Genomic DNA, 22,798 nt, shown 5'->3' with positions numbered 1-22,798 from the left:
ACTTCTTTTAATTTCAATTTCTTGCAACCATTACATGAAAACACCTCTCGTATTTGTAATTCTTGCTTGTCTACTTGTTGTTTGCACTTAAAGTCACAATTTAGTATGGTCGGGAACCACACTAGTGGATTTCGAGGGGTGCCTAACACCTTCCCCTCGGGATAATTTCAAGCCCTTACCCAATCTCTAGTTTTCTAAATCAAAGTTTTTCTTAGTGTCCTAATGCACTTAATCCTTAGGTGGCGACTCTTCAATTCAAAACCCAATTCCCAAAAGGAAACGAGTTGTCCTCCCAAATGTCATAAACCCGATTTCGCGAGAAAAAGGGGGCATCGACAGTTATTATAGCACATGATTTATCCGTGTAGTGTGTGGATAATGGTCCATCCCCCTAGGTTCGTCCTCTCATGTTTCTCCATTGATGACATATACGCGGATTATGGAAACTAATAAGTGTTTGATTTTTGTGTATCTTCTCTATTTGCAAATACCTTGGGTGTATACATGATTTTATCGCGTATCTCCTCTATATACTAGCTCAGGAATGTATACATGCCTCTTTATGCATATCTTCTCTAGATATTGCTTTTATTGAAGAATTGATTCACGGTACATATCCTCTCTATATGTTAACCTGTGCAGCTTGCTTGCTTATTCAATAATATCTTTTCTGTATGAATGTGAGGATTTATTGATGTTAGACGCATATCTTCTCTATATGCTGAGCTGTTAAACTGTTACTAGACTTGTGCACATCTTCTCTATATGCATTGTTGGTTGTGCCTTTACTTCATGCTTAGATTTCGGTATCGTTGCTGTACACTTGCATATTTATGAACTGAACAGGTTGTTAAGTGAGTAGCATTGGCAATTCTCGCACTACCTTACCGAGGCTAGTCATGGTACTTACTGAGCACATGGGGTTAAATGTACTGATACTAAACTTTGCACTTGATCTCAAAATTTTTATTCTTCGCACTTCCTTGAGCTTTTCCATTTTAATTTTTTGTTTTAAACAGAAGGTGGTGGTTTGGATTTTGCTAGCGGTCCACGACATGAGGATAATTTGCTAGAGAAGAGAAATAGATGAAAGAGATGATTAAGGGGTGTAGTTGTAATTTTAAGGTCTGCGTACACATTGCCTTCTTTATACCACACACTGTGGGAATACTATATTGTTGTTGTTGTTGTATCACGACTTTATTGGTGCACGACATTACACATGTTTTGAAAAATTAGTCAATAAAAAAGTGATATATCTTAATTCACATTAAAAAGGTTGAATAAGTAAAGTGATTTTGATGGTCAAAAATTGTATTATAGGAATTTGATATATAGTTCCGGGGTAACTTATGTATTCTACCTTTTCTCTTTAGAAAGTATAAAGCAAATTGCAAATACATATTTCTTTCAGTGTAAATGCAAATATATTACTCTCTCCGTTCCAATTTATGTGAACCTGTTTGACTGGGCACACAGTTTAAGAAAAAATGAAGACTTTTGGAACCTGTGGTCCTAAATAAGTCAAAAAGGGGCTAGAGTATTTTTATGGTTATAAAAGCTTCTCATTAAGGGTATAATTGTAAGTTTAAGAGCCTGTTTGGAAAGCCACCTGGGAATTGGATTTGGGTGTAATTAGGTGTAATTACACAGTTTGACATGTTTGTTTGGCCAAGTAATTACTTGGTCAGCATGGAATTGGATGTAATTGCGGGTGGGGTGGGTGGGGTGGGGGAGGGGAGGAGGGGGAGGAGGGTAGAGGGATGTAATTACACTCTCTCCAATTCTCGAGGAGATGTGAAAATTGGTGATAATTACACTATGTAATTACAAGGTTGCTTTTTAGTTTCTTTCCTTTTTGTTTTTATTTTAATTTATTTTCTTTATAACTTTTTATTTCTATTATTTTACTTTTTAAATTTTATTTTTACTTTTTAATTTCTTGTGAACTTTTAAAAAATATTTTTCTTTGTACATTATTTTTTTTTTATTTCTCCGCATTTACTTCTTGTGATTCCATGTAATTACTTATATTTTATTTATTATTTATTTTATTATTCTATTTTTTGAAACTATTGCGGTTCAATCTCTAAGGCGGGTTTCCGATATTCGGTCGAGAGTTCGGATTGCTCCACCTAAGTAGAACGAAAAGAAGGAATTGGAAAAGAAAAGGGGGAGCTATTGTGAAACCTAGAAAGGCGGAAGCGGAAGTACCATGCATGGTTGCCCCCCGTCCTTTCTTTCTATCAGTCTAACCCAGCAAGCCACCCAAATAGATGCCGATGCTCCCGAACTGCTATAGGAGTCTAATTGGCTCCATTTCTTAAGACCTTCCGTCTTTCTCCTAAGCTACACCTCCAATATTAGAAATAATGAGTCATTAACAAACTTGGCATATAATGAGTGATGCAATTAAAGTGGAATTTTATTGTTGAATGTGGTTATAAACTTATTATGTTTCCTAATCTTAAGTTCTATTGGAACTTACTATTATTATATTAGAATTTGACATACAACTATTTTTTTTGTATTTTAAAATTGTGTTTTATTCATGGTTCCAATTTACTTGTTTTAGTAGTATTGGCTCACATTGCATGTTGTTCATTTTTTAATTTAGAATTGATAGATTAATTTTGTCAAACATTTGAATAATGTTATGACATTCTATTTATAAATATTAATTTATTTTATCAAACATGAATTCCATGATGTTCTTACAACGTATGTTTTTAGTTTTATAAGTATCTAAACTAAATATTATTAGTTTGGAATATATATATAAATTATTTTTACAATATTAGTTATAAATATATGATTACTAATTAATGTATATTCACGAAAATATATATATATATATATATATATATATATATATATATATATATATATATATATATATCTTAAAAACCAAATGTAATATTATTTATCCTTATAAAAATTTATAGGCATATATTATTATATTAACTTTTAAGTTTTGATAATTTAGTCTAACGGTGTAATTACACACGTGCAACCAAACAGTAAATTTATAATTACACTATGACAAACAAACAGGTCGTCGTAATTACACAACTGTGTAATTACTACCCTAGTGTACTCTAGTAATTACACCAATTCCAATTAGTTGGTGACTTTCCAAACAGACCCTAAGCTAAATTGCTACCAAATTTAGAAAGACATCATTCTTTTTGAAACGAACCAAAAAAGAAATATACAGTAATTTTAATGTAGTTAATATGTCTCCTAGATTTGTGTGAGACGGTCGCGTCAGAGTATTAGGTAAACAAGATTGTGTTAGCGAAAAACAGAATTTAGTTGACGATTATGTTTCGGTACAACATAAGTTTCTCCAATTAGGTCCAATTGATTACTTGGCTCTACACAAAACCATAAAGGAAATGATCAATACAACGATATGCCATCTGATGGTGATACATATTTTAACCAACACGTGGCAGAGGCATCATCCGCCAAAACCACAGAGATCTCACCTGAATCTGGAAAAAGCATCTACTTTTCCCACTAAAAAAAAAAAGAACATCAGTTAATTATAATTAACAAACTCAAAAAATAGATAACTGTCTCTGAATTACACTTTTTTTTTATTTCACCATCTTAAATCAGGCATGATTATTCATTTTATTACGACTGTTCCAAAATGAAGAAAAAAGAATAACAGGTGCTGTGTCGTCATCTTCTTTTTCTTTAAAAGAAAACAGATTGAAAGAGAAGCTGGTAAAGCAATCACACCAGGCGTATATTAGCAGCAACCATAGATCACTCATCCTCATCCTTTCTAGAATTACATCTATAGATACAGTTAAGGCGGTTCCAGAAGTTTCGTCTGTTGCAGCAGAGTCGTGTGAGACGAGGACTCTTCTAGCCAGCGTTGCGGTTGCTTTTGCTTCTATTGGATTTCTTTTTTCTCTCAAACCGTTTGATGATCGCGTCGTAAGAGAAAGGTAGATGAAGTTATAAATCGTTAATATTTATGTAGAATGTTCGCGAATTCCTTAGAATTTTCTTTTGATATTTATAATTTTTTCTGTTTGTGTAAGTTGGTTATGATTATAGTGTGTTCTCATGTTTGAGTACTAGGAATGGGCATGCTTGAGCCTTGGTGATCTCTATGATAATGTTTACCTACAGTAGAGTTCTGTATAACAATAGTTAGTATTATTGTTATTATTATTTTGTTTAAAGGGCAGATTTTTAGGTTTCGATAGAATTTTATGCTTGTTTTGCTGTAACATCTATAACAGTTTCTTAATAAAGGTAGCAATCCCTAACAAATGATTTGGATTACTATTATGTGACACTGAGTGATGTTGATTCTCTTTAAAGAGCGCAGTTGTGGTATGTGGGGACACTTGCGCGCTTCATCCTCAATGAATAAGCGCGTGACATCCAGAGATTCCATGAATGCTGATGTCCAAGCCAATTCTGGTGAGTCAACTCTCTTGTTGCGATCACTGCATTTTATCTTGTGTATTAATTTTATAAATCTAGTAGAAGAGGATTATTCATGAAGATTACACTCAATTTTTTGGGTCCGTGGGGTGCAATTATCTAGAATTGTCAGATACTGTAGAAATTTAATAGTATAGTCCTTATTCTGACTGCATTTCCTTTGCACGACAAATTAAAATGGAAAAAGAAGGCAGAGCTAAAAGAATGTTTTTTGTTTTTCCTGTCATACTCTTTATGATGCTCTGTCTGATATTCTTTTGAATTCTTGAATTTCAACTTAGATCTTCTTGAGAATGGCGAGCAAGAGATGACAAATCCCTCTTGGAGGTATTCGTGCCCGCATGTACTTGTGGCAACAATAGTTGCATTTCTATTTGGCTATCATCTTGGGTTAGTTCTGGATCATACTCTTTCCTCTACACTGTCTTTCTATAATCTTGAGTATCATCTTGGGTTAGTTCTGGAAATTGTTCTCAGAGATTTTCTCCATGATAAAAAGAAATATTGTCCTGTTCCCTGTCTCATCTGCAGGGTAGTGAATGAACCACTTGAAAGCATTTCAATTGATCTTGGCTTCAGTGGGGATACATTGGCCGAAGGTAACTGACATTCTATTCTTTTGGAATATCTGTCATTTCTTTTTGGAATTTCAAGTTCAATATTTTTCCGTGAATGAAGGTTTGGTGGTGAGTACTTGTCTAGCTGGTGCCTTTGCTGGATCTCTGATTAGTGGTTGGATTGCTGATGGAGTTGGCCGTCGTCGAGCCTTTCAGTTGTGCTCATTGCCTATGATTATGGGTGCTTCTCTATGGTAAAGTCCAAATTTTCTCCAATGCTCACCTATATCCAATGGTTTGGGTGGTAGACTAAAGGTTCTTCCTCTTATTACTGAACTTGTTGTGCTTTCAATATGATCTCTTTGTGTTCTACTTAAAGTATAGAAGATGGCTGAATTGCTTGCTAGGTTTGAGAGAAATAGCCATGCTCCTTTTGGCGTTAAGCGGTTCTTAGGGTCTTACATGCTTCTTCTAGGGAAGGCTCTCTCCCGTAATGTTTCCAGCAAGGACTTATAGAAAGTCAGTGCACTGAGAAGTTTATGAAAAGAAAAAGGTCCATGATTTTGGGAAGGCCTGTTGTAAAAGTTTTACTTGGATATCTTCACTGGAAGGATTTTGCAGGAACCAAAGTTGTGAGAGATTTTATGTGAAAGAACTCTGCCAAAATGAAAAAAGGAGAAAAAAAGAATAGATACAAGAATGACTTTTCAATAATGTGCTGCTGGGAAGAAACTACTATCTCCATTTATTAAATATTAAAATATAAAAAGATATCCTAAAAGACTGACGGATATTGGGTCTATGGAAGCAGTGCAATATCTGGCCCATTTTTCTTTTGTTTATCAAGTCTCATAAGTAAGTCTCGTACTATCAATCTGGATCAATTTGGATTAGACCTGTAACTAAGGATCTAATGGCATTCTTTTTGTTGATCGGGCACTCTAAACCTCAACTCTTCTGTTTGCAGTTCAGGACTCTGCGACAGATGTCTAGGTCTTCTAACCTTTAAACTCCGAAGCCCGTATAGTTGCATATGGTAGACACTAAATCATATGGCTTAAGAAACATGTACATTAGCCCATTGAGTATAATACTGGGAAAAAGGGTTTATTCCTCTTACATTAAGCTAGAAGTTTTGCTTTGTAGTTTGTTCAGTTATGAACGTTACTCTGTAGAAGCGTTTGTAATTCACTTGAAAAGCTATTGTATGTGTTGGTTGAATGTGTGAATTTAGTTCTGGGGAATTTGAATAACTGAATGTTGCTTTTGGATCTCTCAAGTGCATTCATGTTTTTTCCCCCTCCCATCATCTTCTTGCTCTCCTCTGTGAAGTTTCATTCTCCTTCGCAACTCATTGTATGATCTTTCAGTTAGTTAAGAATTACAATGTTTAGTACTATGTGCATAGCTTAAGTGCTGGTTTGATTATGTGGAAGACTTGTTCTCGACAGGATAACATGAAATTTGAACTTCTAACAGTTGTTCTGGAAGACTGGAATCACTTAAAATTACTCCTGCGCCCTTCACATAGGAATTGACTTTTCTTATCTTTTCTCATTTTCCTTCTGTTTGACAATGCTTTTTGTGGAAATTTCTGAGTTCTGTTGATCTTGTCTGAGCCTTTCGAAAGATGCTTCGCTAGTCCCACTAGAAGTAACAGAATTTATGTTTTCCATCTCATGGTTTTGGTATCAGAATTCCTATTATTTCTTTTGTTCTTAAAGTCATTTGGACTGGTAGTGACACATGTATTTTCCAGTGCAACAGCGAAAACTCTGGCAGGCATGCTTGCAGGAAGGTTTTTAGTGGGATTAGGATTGGGCGTGGGTCCTCCTGTTGCTTCTCTTTACGTAACAGAGGTAAAGCTACTATCAGCTTTAGGGTATGATGCTTTTAGTTATTTCTTACCTTCTTAAGTTCTGTTAAAACTCTTGATATTGGTGCAGGTTTCTCCTGCTCATGTGAGGGGTACTTATGGGAGTTCGATCCAGATAGCAACATGTCTTGGGCTGATGGCAGCTCTTCTCATAGGGATCCCCGTCAAGAACATTGTGGGTTGGTACGATAAATAGTACATCTAGTGGGAAAACTTCTGTAGATGACTTGCTTTGTGTAGCAATGAAGTTGTATCTGAGCTTATTATGTGTACAGGTGGCGTGTATGCTTTTGGGTATCTACTATTCCAGCTGCAATACTTGCACTTGCTATGATGTTCTGTGCTGAGTCCCCTCATTGGCTATATAAGGTATTCTAATGTATGGGCCTCTTGCTCCTTTGATGATTATTCTCATTGTCCATCCTTGACTGAGTTCTCGAGTTGCTATACTTCCTAGGGTCTCTAAGCTAATCCACATTTAGATGTATACCAAGTGAATTCCTCTAGTGCTGACAATTTTACTGGCTGAGTGTCCAATCTCTTCTCAAGTATCGTTTTCTTTTACTTTCTTATAATTATGTTCCCTTGCTCATAAAGAGTTGCATCACCACTATCTTTTTACATTTTGTTCCTCCCTATTGCACTTTTCATAAGGTTTAAGCTAATATATAGTCTAGAGCTGTTTGACATAAATAAAAGGGGTAAAGTGTTACTCATCGCATTGGAGTGGGTTGGATGAGATGGAGGCTAGCTTCGGGGGTTTTATGAGATAAGAATGTGCCGCCTAGACTTAAGGGCAAATTCTACAGGGTGGTGGTTAGACCGGCTATGTGGTATGGAGCTGAGTCTTGGCCCGTCAAGAAGTCCTATGTCCACAAGATGGGAGTAGCTGAAATGATGATGTTGAGATGGATGTGTGGACATACCAGGAAAGACAAGATTAGGAATGAAGTTATTAGGGATAAGGTGGGAGTGGCGTCCGTGGAAGATGAGTTGCGGGAATCGAGGCTGCGATGGATTGGGCACGTGAGGAGGAGAGACATAGATGTCCCGGTCAGGAGGTGTGAGAGGTTGACCATGGCGGGTTTGAGGAAGGGCAGATGGAGGCCAAAGAAGTATTGGGGAGAGGTGATTAGGCAGGACATGTTGGTGCTTCACCTAACCGAGGACATAACTAGCGATAGGAAGGTGTGGAGGTCGAGGATTAAGGTGGTGGGTTAAAAGGTAGTTGTGAGTTTCTCCTAGGTTTACCATAGTACTAGTAATATTCTTGTTGTTGGTTGAAAGATACTTTCTTCTAGTTTGTTATTATATCTGGTACTTAGCAACCACGTCCATTGTTTTTTAAAAATTTTACTGGAAATTGTTGCTCCCTGATTGTTACTAATTGATGCTACTTTTTCTCCTTTTTACTGTAAATTGTTGCTCCCCGATTGTTTTGATGATACTTTTTCTCTCCTTTTTCCTTATCGTCTGTTGTCTCCCTCTTCTTTCTTTCTTCTCCCTCTTTCTTCTTCTTCTTCTTCCCTTTTCTTCATTTCCACCTTTTCTTGAGCCGAGGGTCTATCGGAATCAACCTCTCTACCTCTTCAGATAGGGATAAGGTCTGCGTACACACTACCCTCCCCAGACCCCACCTGTGGGATTATACTGGGTATGTTGTTGTTGTTGTAAAAGGGGTAAAGTCTTTGGAACACTAATTGGTATGTTTATCACATTAGTCAAAACTTATTTGTTTTTGTTCATTCCTGTTGCAACAAGATGGACTTTACTAAGGTTGAGAATGGACCAACTATTAAATCTTGGGTGGAAATTTCTTTAACCTATTTCTGTAGGTAATCTATTATTGACAATCTCATCCCAACTTCTTGGATTGTAAAAGACTACAATAATCTAGATGCAGATTTGTCTCAAACAAGAGAAAGATAATGGAAGAATAAAACTTCTGCTGTAGAGGGAGCTCAGAATTTCTCAAAATGAAAACATTATTGGTTTTGGAATATTGTTTTTGAATCCCAAGACACAAGGCTATACTTATGATATGCAAGTTATGCAAGTATAAATTTCTACTCTATAGACCAATGAATACGGTGAGATGGTTTTGGATTTTTTTTTTTGGGTCTATGTTATTCTGGGATTTCTACTCCATTTTTGTCCTACAAACTGGCTTATTTACTAATATACTATAAGTGAAGGAATGATATCACTAGGGACAAGGCTCAATTGGCTTTAAAATGCTAGTCAATTAAGAGTGTGTTTGGATTGGCTCAATGACTGGTCAAATCGGCTTAAAACACCTTTTAGCTTGTTTCAATGCTTGGCAAACACCTAAGCAGCTTTTAAGCCAAGCCAAAATAAGCTAAAAGCAACAAGTTGGGTGTCACGACCCAAACCGATGGGCCGCGATGGGTGCCCGAATCCTACATATCGAACATCCTTAGGCATGCGTTTAAGATATAAACATGAATAACATAGGTGAGGGAAACCTATCCAAAAGACATATACATGCGGAATACAGTGGGCGAGCCGGCAAGGCTGCTATAGACAACTGTATACCCAAAACTGAAAGCCGACAAGGCCACATACTGTCCAACTATACATAACTGTCTACAGACCTCTAACAGAAAATACAACTGTGCAAGGACGGGACTGGGCAACGTCAATACCCATATATGTATACAAGCATATCGTACCAAAATCAAAAGCAACTCCGGATCAAGTGGAGCACGCCAACTCTCGCTGATCGAGGATCCTAAGTAGGGGGACCGTCAGCTTGCCTGCCTGCAAACCTGCGGGCATAAAACGCCGGCCTCGGGGAATAGGGCGTCAGTACAAATAATGTACTAAGTATGTAAGGCATGAAAATCAGTACATAATAGACATAGATGAAACATGGAATAAGGAATTCCCGCCTGTAAGTTTAAATAACTTTGCAAATCCTGAAACAGTTATAATATCATGCACGTGCGTGTAATGTCGTGTCATGCATAGGCATATGTGTACATAACATCATCAAGCCTCTGAGGGCATCCCCTCATATCATCTCGGCCGCTGTGGGCAAAATCATCAACATATACCAATTGATCAGGTGGTGGTATGTATATAGCGCCGTGACCTTTTCCCGTATCCCATATACACATATATATATATATAATTACGCGTATATAACGCCATCTGGTCATGGGTCAATGTGCATGTATAAATGAATGGAATGCATGAAAATATGTTAATAATCTTAACATTTTTTCGGATAAACTTTATCAACTTCGTATTATTCTGAGACCCATGAACAGAAGATACAATAATATGTCACATGGGGGAATCAAGAACATAGAGACCCCTAGTATTTCTATGAATGGAGTCGTTTATGAAAATTGTGCGTTTGCTCGTTTCTTTTTGTATCATTTGGATCATGCCAAAAAGAAAGAAGGGATACCCTTAACATACCTGGAGTAGGGAAAAATTCGTAAGATATTTTTGGAAAAGGTTGCACGGTACTCCTTTAGAACCGCAAAATTTTACGCTGCTAAGGTTCTAATAATTCTCGTTGGAATCGTTTGGTTGCAAGAAGTTTTGTTGAAAACTTGTAAGAATTGCTAACGTTCTGATTGTAGTGTCTTTGTATTCAAAATATGAGAAAGGCAAAATACATAAACGGCCCCTTCAAGTTGTCCTCAACGACCAGCTGAACACCTCAAGTGAGCCTATTTTCAATTAGACCCTTTATTTATTCATAAAAGAAGATCAACTAAACACCCGACCATGCCAGCCCCCATTGCATGAAATCCACACTCTGGGACGCGAGTTGACAACCTTAAATTAGGTTTTTTCTTTTTTTTTTTTTACTAAAATAATGTGGACCCCACTTAATTTTCACACCCCCTTCTCCTCCCAATTATCTCCTCCACCATTAACACCCTCCTCTAACCCTAAATCACCTTTGACTCCATTACAAAAGAACAAAATTACCAAATATATCATCACATCAAATTCAACAAATTTTTCAGAACCACTGTCCAAAGTCCACCGTCCAAACTCCGTCCAAACTCCATTACAAAAGAACGAATTCATCACATCAAATTCAACAAATTTTTTAGAACCACCGTCCAAACTCCGTCCAAACTCATTACAAAAGAACGAATTCATCACATCAAATTCAACAAATTTTTTAGAACCACCGTCCAAACTTCGTCCAAACTCCATTACAAAAGAACAAATTCAACCAATTATGCAAACTCCACCGTCCAAACTCCAACCAAATTAGAACCTAAACAGAACCAAGTTAAATACACCAAAAATTTATTGTTATAGGAAGATCAACAACCCAATTGGAGAATTGAAAGAAAACTATTTTGATAACTAGGATCTCATCAACAACTGATTCTTCTTCACTATTTATATATCCCGGAAATTTTGATAAATGGGTCATTCGAATTTCCACAACTTTTATAAATATAGAAGATGAGTTTGAAGGGGATTGGTCGGAAGGGGTTCTTTGACATCGGAAGATGAAGTTGGAGGGGGAGGGGGGGGGGGAGGAGGAGAAAGGGACGCTGGAGAAGGGTTTTTTCATTTTAAATCTATTTTGTTTTTTTTTTTTGTTAATTTGTGTTAAGTTTTAATTACAAATTACACGTGTCGTTCATTGATTGGCTCATTTGGAAAGTGTAACTCACGCATCTGGTATGCTGTATCGGGGTGTCTATTTGATTTACTTAATGGACACTTGAAGTGTCTACTTGATAAATAGGTCTGTTGAGGTGTTCAAATGACCGTTGTGGATAACTTGGAGGGGCCATTTATGTATTTCGCCTTAGCATTAACTAATTTTGTAATTATTATAAATAGATAATTAGTTTGATTTCTTAGGTGATATTAATTGAGGATTTAATTAATTTAATTAGGGTTTTCAAATTAAAGAAAAGAAAAAGAAAACAAAGAAAAGGAAATGAGATAAACAACTTGGGTTTTCTGATATTCGGCCACCCTAAAGAGCAAATGCAATAGTCCAAATGTTATTTTTACCCAAGTCCGCCTCAACCTAATTAAAGGACACCCGGTCCAATTCCCCTCTAACCCAAAACGACACCGTTTAGCTTCCCTCTAATCCCAGCTGTTGGATCCCTTTGATCCAACAGCTCGCAACTGCCCCACTCATAAATATAAAACTGTCCGAACCCTCCCCCCAAACCCTAGAGACGACCCCTCATTTCCCCCTTCACCTTTCATCGCTTTCTCTTTGAACCTCCGCCCACAGCCGTCGCCGGAAATCGCTCTACGGCGGCGGCATGCCTCCAAACCACCCCAAATTCACCCTCTACACTCTCCACCCCCCCTGAGTACTAATCCATCACCATATCCCCCCAAATCACCACCCAAATCCTTTAAATCCAGATCTGAAATTGAAACCCAAAATCCTAGGTCGCCCAAACAACCCAAAACTACACCCCACACTCCTCACACGCCTTTAAACCTTAAACCGTTGTCGATTTCTCAAAACCCCCACATTACTTCATTAATTTCGGATCCGAGCTTGGAACCCTAGTTTCGTTTCTGTCTTGATTTGGGCATGCGAGTCTGGTCTGTTTGAACCCATGACCTACATCAATCGATTGCTTTTGATGAGAGTAATCGATTGATGTTATTCTAGGTTCATCTCACCCCATCAAAGTTGGTCCGAGTTCGTGACTGATCCACTTCGAAACAAGCCTTTGGGTATTCCCATTTCCATTTTTTCTTTTATTTTTCTTTGTTTAGCTTGCATGAGTTAGGTTTAGTTGCAGTATCTGTTCTTTTGCTTATATTTTTGTGTTCACTGTTTGCTTGGTTTCCTATGCTATGTGAATCATCTAAAACGTGCTCACTGATAAGCTTGGTAGTTTTTTCCTCTTCATGAAACTTATTGATAGTAATAAGTTCTCAATTCCACTATTAATCTGTTTAGGATTAGTCGAGGTTTTCAAAGTTTCAATACTTTAGGTTTAAATTGCATCATCTCATATTGTTTGTCATTTTGATTTGGATTCTGATTTTTGTGTGCCCTGCCTCTGTTTGCTGGATTTGTAAATCATTAGAGACTTGTAGGGGTCTAATTGAACCAAAAAGAAACTTAGGAGGACTTCAAGAATTTTAGAAAGAAATATCTAGAAAAGGGAAGGTTCTAGAAGGGACAACTGTCCAGAATTTGTTAAAAAAGATGATGAAAGCTGGACAACTGTCCATTATTCTCTGTCACAATATGATGTACCATCCAGAGAATTTAGGTCAGAATATTCTTTTGATACTATTAGGGTACACTCTATAAAAAGAAAAAGATACCTTCATTCATTCACACACATACACACACATTCATTCAGCATACTGACACAAAAAATCCTCTGAATACACTTAAAACATTCTCTAAATGAACACTCATTTTGAGGTTCAGTTTCAACTCACAAAAACCGTCTGCATTTACTGAAAAAGTTTAGAAGTTCTGATTTCTCTTAAAAAACTTTGGTTCATCTAAGCTGGATCTGGACTGAAATTGGTTTTCTCGTGCTGAAGTTTCCTGATTCCTGCTGTTAAACTGCCTGCTGATTGCTTCTCTTTCTGGGGTTTTATTTGGTTTTCCTCTTGACCAATACACTTATATTTAGTCTCAACTTTTGTTGCTAGAAGTAGGTATGTTGATATCTTATCTATAGCCCCATTTTGAAGTATATGAATGAAAATATGAACTGCTATTCTTGTTGAAAATATATGTTCTTCTATTAAGTTTTTTTTTCTTCTTTGAAACATTCTCTGAAAGCTTAACCTATGTTTCTGAGTTGATGAATGTTCCCTTGGTATCTTTGTTTGTTCACAATGTTACGGAGTTTAGTCTCTTAGCTGCTGAATACTTTTTTTTTTTTACAAAAAAAGCCTATGTTGGTTGATCTTTTTTGCTTTGTTGTTGTTCCTTTCTTCCTGTTATGTTTTTCGAATCAGAATGTCACCACGTTTGGTTTCAGGCTTGATTTGAAATAGTTCAATGATATGGCCTTTGTTGATACTTATTATCACTTAATCTTAAGCATATTAGTTTAATTTCTGCCTGATATTGGTATTAGATAAACAGTGGCTAGGAACTTCAGTGAATATTTAAGGCAGTCTAGAAATAAAGATATGAGTCTGATCACTGGTTGGTCAGATTTGCATACTAGCCGATAATAGAATCAGCTCAAAGCAATGAAGTATGATGACATATTCTGCCTGCTACCTTGATGGAAAAAAAGACATGGATAGCATAGTTTGAAGTCTTGTAATTTATATACAGTGAAGTTATTCAATTTATGGAACAAAAGTTATATAAACAAATATTTGTTGTTGCTTTATTCATTCCTTTTCCCTTCATAGAAAATAACATCACACTAGTAATTAGAATGATATTTAGATCCTGCTTCAAAAGTGAAACCGCCCCTTGCCATATATTATTTCTCCTTGTAGTAATACTCTTTCTAGAAGTAAAATAATGTACATTTCTTGTCAATCATCTTTTAAAAAGGAAGCATGAAATGTTGATTTTCAAGAATTGGGCATTTTCTGTAATTTTGTTAGCTTTGGTTGTAACGACCCGACCGGTCGTTTTGAGTCCTAGCGCTCCATTTAGCAGTCGCAGGCCATGAACAGCTTCATTTCGGGTATTATGACTTGTACTAGTGGTCGGAATTAAGTTTCGGGAAGTTCAAAGTTAATTTAGAAAGAGAATTCTCATTTCAGAAGCTTAAAGTTGAAAGAATGAACTAGGATTGGAATTTTGAGTAAACGACCTCGGAATCAGGATTCGAAGGTTCCATCAAGTTCGTATGATGATTTCAGACTTGGGCGTATGCCCGGTTCGGGTTTTGTATAACCCAGGTGTGTTTTGGAGCCTAATGTGGAAGTTAGCATTTTAGAAGGAATTTCTTAAGTTTGGCTTGAAGTGCATTTCAGTGTTATCGATGTCCGTTTGGGATTCCAAGTCTGGGAATAGCTCCGTGTGGTGATTCTGGAGTTGGGAGCGCGATCGGAAGTGAATTCGGAGGTCCGTATGTCATTTTGAAGCCATTTGGCTAAAGATAGAAATTTGAAGGTTTTTGGGAAGTTTGACCGGAGGTTGACTTTTTGATATCGGGGTTGGAATCCAATTCCGAAAGTTGGAGTAGGTCCATAATGTCAAATATGATTAGTGTGCAAAATTTGAGGTCAATCGGACGTGATTTGATAGGTTTAAACATCCGAAATAGAAGTTTGAAATTCTAAAGTTCGTAAAGCTTGAATTGGGGTGTAATTCATGATTTTAGCGTTGTTTGATATGATTTGAAGCCTCGAGCAAGTCCGTAATGTGTTTTGGGACTGGTAGGTGTGATTGGTTGGGGTCTCGGGGGCCTCGGGTGGATTCCGGGTGGTTAACGGATCGAAAATGGATTTTTGGAAATAGCTGAGTTGTTGGTTGCTGGTGTTTCCGCTTCTGCGGAGATGGGATCGCAGAAGCGGCCCCGCAGAAGTGGGAAAGAAGCCGCAGAAGCGGTCGAGCGTGAGGGCAGCCGTGTCACGACCCATTTTCCATAATAGGTCATGATGGCGCCCAACACCGTTGTCAGGCCAGCCGATGCGGAATGTGGTTAAGTACTTATTTTACTTTAGCCAAAGACAGTTATACCATATTATCGGATTTAAAGATAAGACCAGTAAAGTTCACAAAGTGCTAAAATAGTGATACAACCCCAAAAATAAATGTCTACTACTGTGTGTGCCAGAACCTGGTGTCACAAGCTACAGGCGACTAGTGGAATATACACAAAAGAATAATACACTATCCCACTGTCTGAATCAAAATAGACAGAAACAAAAAGTACAAGAAAGGACTTCTTCGGCTGCAGATCGGCATGAAAGAGAAGCAGCTCACCGTAGAAGTCCCCAAGCGTGCTCACTGATGTGCACCAGGATGATGTCCAGATCCACCTGCCTCAAATCCTGTACATTTAAGTACAGAAGCGTAGTATGAGTACATAAACCACATATACTCAGTAAGTATCCCGTCTAATCTCGAAGAAGTAGAGACGAGAGGTCGACTTGATACTTACTAAGGTCAAGATAATATAATAATAAAGTGAGATATACAGCATGAAGAATTTCTAATAACACAAGTTTAAGAGAAGAGTCTTATTCACGTTCTTGACATAATTAAACTACCGGTTTTCCCTTGTTCATATTAAACAAGTGATCACGTCATATCTAACTGTAAGCATATAAATCATGCACAATCATGCCGAGGTCGACGGCCCGCTCCAATAGAAAAATAAATTGTGCACTGCCGAGGGTCGAGCGGCACGAACCATAGATGCATCTATTATCACCGAGGCGATCGGCCCGATCCATAATCATCAAGAAAATATCAAGAAAAACACATAAGGCTCAATTACATACAAGGGAATTCCTACCAAGGCTCAACAAACTCATACGTCCACCTCTCATTTCCTCAAGTCTCTAGCAAATCAAAATGATCATATTGGCAATTTAAAATAAGAGATATTTCCCAATTAGACATGACGTGGGTCCTAAACTACCCGAACAATTATCATTATAGTAGCTACGCACGGACTCTCGTCACCTAGTACGTACGTAGCCCCCGCATTTAACAACAATTACTCATTGATAATCCTATGGGGACAATTCTCTCTTACGAGGTTAGAAAGGAGACTCACCTCGCTCCAAAGTGCACTTCCAATGTCCAAGAACGAGCCCAAGTCCTTAATTCGAAGCCGGACAATCCCAAACTAATCAAACGAAGTAAGAACTAGTAAATAAAGGCTTACAAGGTTGAATTCTAGCTATTTAAGCAATTTTCTAACCATTTACACAAGTTTCCTAAATTTCGACCCCGGGCCCACGTGCCCGGACTCCGAGATTTTTCGAAGGAAGTTGTTCTCTATCACCTAAGGATCACAAATATATGATTTCTAGTTCACTACATGGCAAATTATGTGATAAAACCTTAGTTTTCATTAAACCCTAACGGTCTAGCTCAAATCCCTTCGATTTTACCTAACTTTTAGTTGTTAAATCTACCTAACTGTTTATGTATTTGTAACTAAAATAGAGTNATTATTTTCTTTTTTGATATGTATTTAAATTCAAAAATAAGTAACCAATAACTAATTATAAACTAAATAACTAATTAGTAACCAATTATGCCATGTGGCATTTTTTTAGGCTGCCACTTGGCTTAAGGAGAGGGCTTTTTCCTCTCCTTTTAATAATATATAGATTTTCGTAATCAAAGAGGTTTTGCTTGCCAGCTGTGAGCATGTGATTTTTGCCCTACTAAAAATACTCCTACAAAATTAAAGAAATAGATTTTTTCCAAAATGTTTTCAACTTTATAGGATTTTTGTAGGATTTTATTAATTGTTTGCGTTTTTGTGCACGTTTAATTTTTTAAAATCATGAAATGCCCCAAAAATATCAAAAGTTTCATGCATTGCATATTAGGTTTTGTTTTCACATTTTAGGATTAATTAGTTAATTAATTGCTTTATTAAAATGAAAATCACAAAAAATATTGTTCATTTTTACATTTTTAGCTTTTAATATTAGATTAGTATTTTTCTCTTTATTAATTTAGCATTAGGCGAAATACATATATGGCCCCTTCAAGTTGTCCTCAACGACTAGCTGAACACCTCAAGCGAGCCTATTTTCAAATAGACCCTTTATTTATTCACAAAAGAAGATCAACTAAACACTCGACCATGTCAGTCTCCATTGCGTGAAATTTACTCTCTGGGACGCGAGTTGCCAACCTAAAATTAGGCTTTTTCTTTCTTTTTTTACTAAAATAATGTGGATCCCACTTAATTTTCACACCCCCTTCTCCTCCAATTCTCTCCTCCACCATTCAACACCCTCCTCTAACCCTAAATCACCTTTGCCTCGATTAAAAAAGAACAAATTAAAATTACCAAATATATCATCACATCAAATTCAACAAATTTTTCATACCAAATTTTTCAATAAATTTCTCTTTCATCCATCCAATTATCAGACACAACAATCATTTCGACGGAAAAAATGAAGGTTGCCGGAAATTTTTAACCCATCTACCAACGGGTTCACTGTCCCCATCATTTTTGAACCACCAGAAAGGCCGTTGTACACCAATTATGTAAACCACCGTCCAAACTCCATCGTCCAAACTCCACCGTCACCATCTTTATTCATCATAGGTCAGAAAATATAAAAATAAAAGCAAAAAGTAAAAAAGACAAAAACAACAAAGTTTAATATGCAATTGTGTAGTTTGAATTGGGGAAACACATGAATCAAATTTCAAAAATGTTTCGCACTCCAACCAAATTAGAACCTAAACAGAACCAAGTTAAATACACCAAAAATTTATTGTTATAGGAAGATCAACAACCCAATTGGAGAATTGAAAGAAAACTATTTTGATAACTAGGATCTCATCAACAACCAATTCTTCTTCACTATTTATATATCCCGGAAATTTTGATAAATGGGTCATTCGAATTTCCACAACTTCTATAAATATAGAAGATGAGTTTGAAGGGGATTGGCCGGAAGGGGTTCTTTGACATCGGAAGATGAAGTTTGGGGGGGGGGGGGGAGGAGAAAGGGACGCTGGAGAAGGTTTTTTTCATTTTAAATTTATTTTGTTTTTTTGGTTAATTTGTGTTAAGTTTTAATTACAAATTACACGTGTCGTTCATTGATTGGCTCATTTGGCAAGTGTAACTCACGCATCTGGTATGTTTTGCCGGGGTGTCTATTTGATTTACTTAACAGACACTTGAAGTGTCTACTTGATAAATAGGTCTGTTGAGGTGTTCAAATGACCATTATGGACAACTTGGAGGGGCTATTTATGTATTTCGCCAATAATATACAGAAGTATTATTTATAAATTAGACAAATTGAAGAATATGAATAATAAAAGGCTTTTCTCTTTAGACTTTTGAACAAAATCCGTGCACACGTGCTTCGTAATTGATTCTCACCCGGAAGTTCTTCCGAAACGTGGGCTTGGAACAACAATTCTATACTAATTTCATAATTGATTTCTATCCACGTTTTCCTATGCAAATAATTATTTATGTGGTTTTTTCTTTCAAGTATCCACATTAAGAAAAGTGACAGCCTAATAAGTCACTTCGCATTTCTGAAGACAACTGCAATATTAGGATAAGACAAGTAAATAATGTAATAAAGTTAGTTAGTTTGGAATTAGGGTGCTTAATTTTGCTAATATGATTGTGAAATGCGGCATTTCTAATTACATTAGACATTGTTTTTTTTTTAAAATTTTTATTGCTAAGTTATGTGGAAGTTGAATATAATTTTTGTAACTGTCAATATGAAAATCTGCAATATTATCCAAGCGGCAAAACGCCTAAAAATTAATTTAACATTTAAATTTGAAGAGATAAGTAATTAACTTTATTCGTAGAAAACACCTAGCCCCAAAACCCATGTCTTTAAAAAATAAAATAAACTACTGCCCTTAACTCCATCACCAACATTTTCTTAATTAAAATCCTATTATTCTCAAAATTTTTATTTTATCCAAATATCAGATTTCAGCATTCTCACAAACACAAACGGTGGTAATTGTTATGAACAATATACAAATGGAATTATGCACCATAGCAAGGTTTCTTGGTCGGCCAAAATGTTCTCCAAGGGATATATATTTATCAAATCAGGCAACTTTTCAAACTATTAGTTATATTATTACTGATCTGTTTTCATATTGTTGCACCAATATTTATCAGTTGACGGGTTTATATAATAATATTATCTACTACTATTTCATGAAGAAAATAAAAAGATATAAATATTTTTAAGTATTTTAAATGCAAACTTTATCCAAGTACTTGAATAATAAAATTGTAATTCAAGAAAAAGTAGTAGAATTTGGATAGGCTTAATTGTATGAATATCCAGTGTATTTACATGTTCATAAAATAATATCATTTACATACTTCTTTGTATGTGTCATATTTTTCAAGTATATTTTTTAATGAAAAATTATATTTAATATTATTCGCGCAATGCCTGGGTATGAATACTAGTTAGTTATAACATGACATTTAAATTAATATTTGAAGTTACCTTGTTAAAAACTTAAAATTTAGTATTGTACATTAAATAAATTAATAAAAAAAAATGGCAGCCCGGTGCACTAAACGCCCGCTATGCGCGGGGTCCGGGGAAGGGTCGGACCACAAGGATCTATTGTACGCAGCCTTACCCTGCATTTCTACAAGAGGCTGTTTCAACGGCTTGAACCCGTGACCTCCTGGTCACATGGCTGCAACTTTATCAGTTACGCGAAGGCTCTCCTTCAAATAATAAATTAATAATAATTTAAAGATTATATATAGTCAATTTTAGAATTAAATTCGAATTGTGATATAAATTAATTTGCATTTGAGTCAATTTAGAACTTTTTTTTTTGAAATAATGAGCTCATTTTTAGTGTTAACAACTTTACTTGCATTTTAGTCACTTTAATTAAAAGAATATGTTTACCCGCACTTTTTCACCGAACACATCAACTGCTTATTTTTATTTTAGCACTTAAACACGTAACTGCTTATTTATAAATTGAGCTCCAGCACTTCAGAAGTGCTTTTAAGCCCAAGTGCTTAAAAGCTACTTTTTTCCGGCTAATCTAAACGGGCTCTAAGTTAGTTGCTTAATTTTCCTTGTCTGCAGCAAGGAAGATTTGCTGAAGCTGAAGTCGAGTTTGAGAGGCTTCTGGGAAGTGCACATGTTAAGAGTGCAATGCTGGAGCTTTCAAAGTCGGATAGAGGGGACGAGACTGAAAGTGTTAAGATCTCTGAATTGCTTTATGGTCGGCATTCTAGAGGTAAAGAAAATAAATTTCTGTTTGAGTTCAACGATTTGCCTTACAATTCTAAAGTTAGTAGTTATTCTTAGAATAATGAAGTTTTGGCATTTAACTCTGCCACGCAGAATCTTCTTCATTTATTCCGTTAATCCATTTTTAATTTGCCAAGTTCATTGTCATTTACCTACTCCTTTTGCAGTTGTTTTTATTGGGTCAACCCTATTTGCTTTACAACAGCTATCTGGAATAAATGCTGTGTTTTACTTCTCTTCAACTGTATTTAGACGTGCGGGAGTATCCTCGAACCTAGCAAATGTTTTTGTTGGGATTGCAAACTTAACAGGTACAGACTAGAAAACGTCCTCGAGTTGTGGTCCCTCTCTTCTATCTTCCCCTGTATAGTTACATTTCTCTAATTTGGTCCAATGGTATTATTTCCTAAGTCCATAGCTAACCTTCTCCTTGTCTGCACTTTCCAAGGGTCAATTGTTGCGTTGGTTTTGATGGACAACTTAGGAAGGAAAGTCCTCCTTCATTGGAGCTTCTTTGGAATGGTAATGTACCCTTTTTATTGTATACCTGCTTGACTGGGTTCATTAATACTTGTAAAGCAACTTCAGACCTAAAAATGTATTGAGCTCAAGGCTCAAAATGCATTAAGATGAGTCTTCCATGAAAAAAATGTATTGAGCTCAAGGCACAAAAATGCATTAAGATGAGTCTTTCACTTCATGGATTCTCGACAGAAGTGCCATTACCTGTTTGTTGGAAGGAAATAAAGAGGGTGAAAATGAGCTAATGTGATGGAATCCTAAAATTCTGATTAGCGGCTAGTTATTGTATTTTCTAATTATAGGAAACTCATGGGCGCTATATGTGTTGATAACATTCAACTATTACTTCATCGGGGATTAAAAAAGAACTGATGTGGCAGAACATATGAATTCATTTTCTGGACCATATGTGGGCACTGCTTGAGTTGTTATTATTATTATTATTATTATTATTATTATTATTATTATTATTATTATTATTATTATTATTATTATTATTATTGTATTTCATTCTCTCTTTTTTCCCTTAATTCATGGAAACCTTGAATTGGCAAATTTGGTTAACAAACACTTCTATTTTTTTCTTTACCCTATTTGAGGTATTTGGCCATCTCTAATATCTGAAATTTGACATGTCTGGGGTGTTGAATTTATTCAGGCTTTAGCCATGGCCGTTCAAGTGTTTGCATCAAGTGGGGTTGCTTCAAATTATGGAGCTTTTTACTTCTCTGTTGGTGGCATGCTGCTGTAAGTAGTCCCGTAACTTAAAATTCTTGCAGATGATTTGATTTGTACAGGTTGATATCCAGTGCTGGAATACGGAACAATCTATGGTGACCTTGGTACTTTATTACTCCTTCCGTTCGGTTTATGTGAACCTATTTTCTTTTTGGTTCATTCCAAAAAGTATGACCCCTTTCTGAATTTGGAAATAATTAAAAATCAACTTCTAATTCCGTCCCAATAAGAATCTTTTATAGCCACATAAATACTCTGGCATTTTTAACACCACAAATTTCAAAAGAATTATTGCGACACAAATGTTATGGTTTTTTTAGGACCACAAGTTTTACAAGTCTTCATTTATTTCTTAAACTCGTCAAATAGGTTCACATAAATTAGTACAAGGGAGTATAGCATATCATATTAGCATCTCTACATCTTGCACTTCCAAAAGATAAACTCTATAAATCAATTTATAATAGTAGACAACATGTAACTAAAGTCGCAATTGCACCCTTAGATGTTTCAAACCCGATAATATTATATCATGTTTTCACCTGGATGCACAAATTTGTACCCTTCACTCCTTCCTAAGGACCCAATGGATGAGCTATGCCTAGAACACAGAACACAGGAGATGGCTTTACTTACAACTCAAGTTGCACGTTATCTTTTCAGTTTCTTCTTTTCTTTCACTGGGTGTTTTTTGGATTTGGTTTTTTTTTTTTTTTTGGGGGTTGGG

General features: G+C 36.1%; 1 protein-coding gene across 3 annotated transcripts in view; it reads left to right on the top strand.

Moving 5' to 3' along the window:
• The window catches only part of LOC109234313 (probable plastidic glucose transporter 2), a 21,121-nt gene continuing 1,924 nt past the window's right edge, over positions 3,602 to 22,798 (top strand). The window contains exons 1-12 of one of the 3 annotated variants that reach the window (XM_019400241.1): positions 3,602 to 3,962; positions 4,345 to 4,446; positions 4,752 to 4,860; positions 5,002 to 5,069; positions 5,149 to 5,281; positions 6,787 to 6,886; positions 6,974 to 7,086; positions 7,179 to 7,272; positions 20,644 to 20,797; positions 20,979 to 21,122; positions 21,260 to 21,333; positions 21,992 to 22,080. In XM_019400241.1, the coding sequence (XP_019255786.1) occupies positions 4,359 to 4,446; positions 4,752 to 4,860; positions 5,002 to 5,069; positions 5,149 to 5,281; positions 6,787 to 6,886; positions 6,974 to 7,086; positions 7,179 to 7,272; positions 20,644 to 20,797; positions 20,979 to 21,122; positions 21,260 to 21,333; positions 21,992 to 22,080 (1,166 nt within the window). In that variant the 5' untranslated portion in view covers positions 3,602 to 3,962; positions 4,345 to 4,358. The remainder of the gene's footprint in view (positions 3,963 to 4,344; positions 4,447 to 4,751; positions 4,861 to 5,001; positions 5,070 to 5,148; positions 5,282 to 6,786; positions 6,887 to 6,973; positions 7,087 to 7,178; positions 7,273 to 20,643; positions 20,798 to 20,978; positions 21,123 to 21,259; positions 21,334 to 21,991; positions 22,081 to 22,798) is intronic. The other 2 variants (XM_019400240.1, XM_019400239.1) reach the window with 2 other exon arrangements.

Source organism: Nicotiana attenuata, chromosome 11, assembly GCF_001879085.1.
Source record: "Nicotiana attenuata strain UT chromosome 11, NIATTr2, whole genome shotgun sequence".
In the NCBI taxonomy this organism is placed as follows: domain Eukaryota; kingdom Viridiplantae; phylum Streptophyta; class Magnoliopsida; order Solanales; family Solanaceae; genus Nicotiana; species Nicotiana attenuata.
This window is presented reverse-complemented; position numbering and strand designations above follow the sequence as displayed.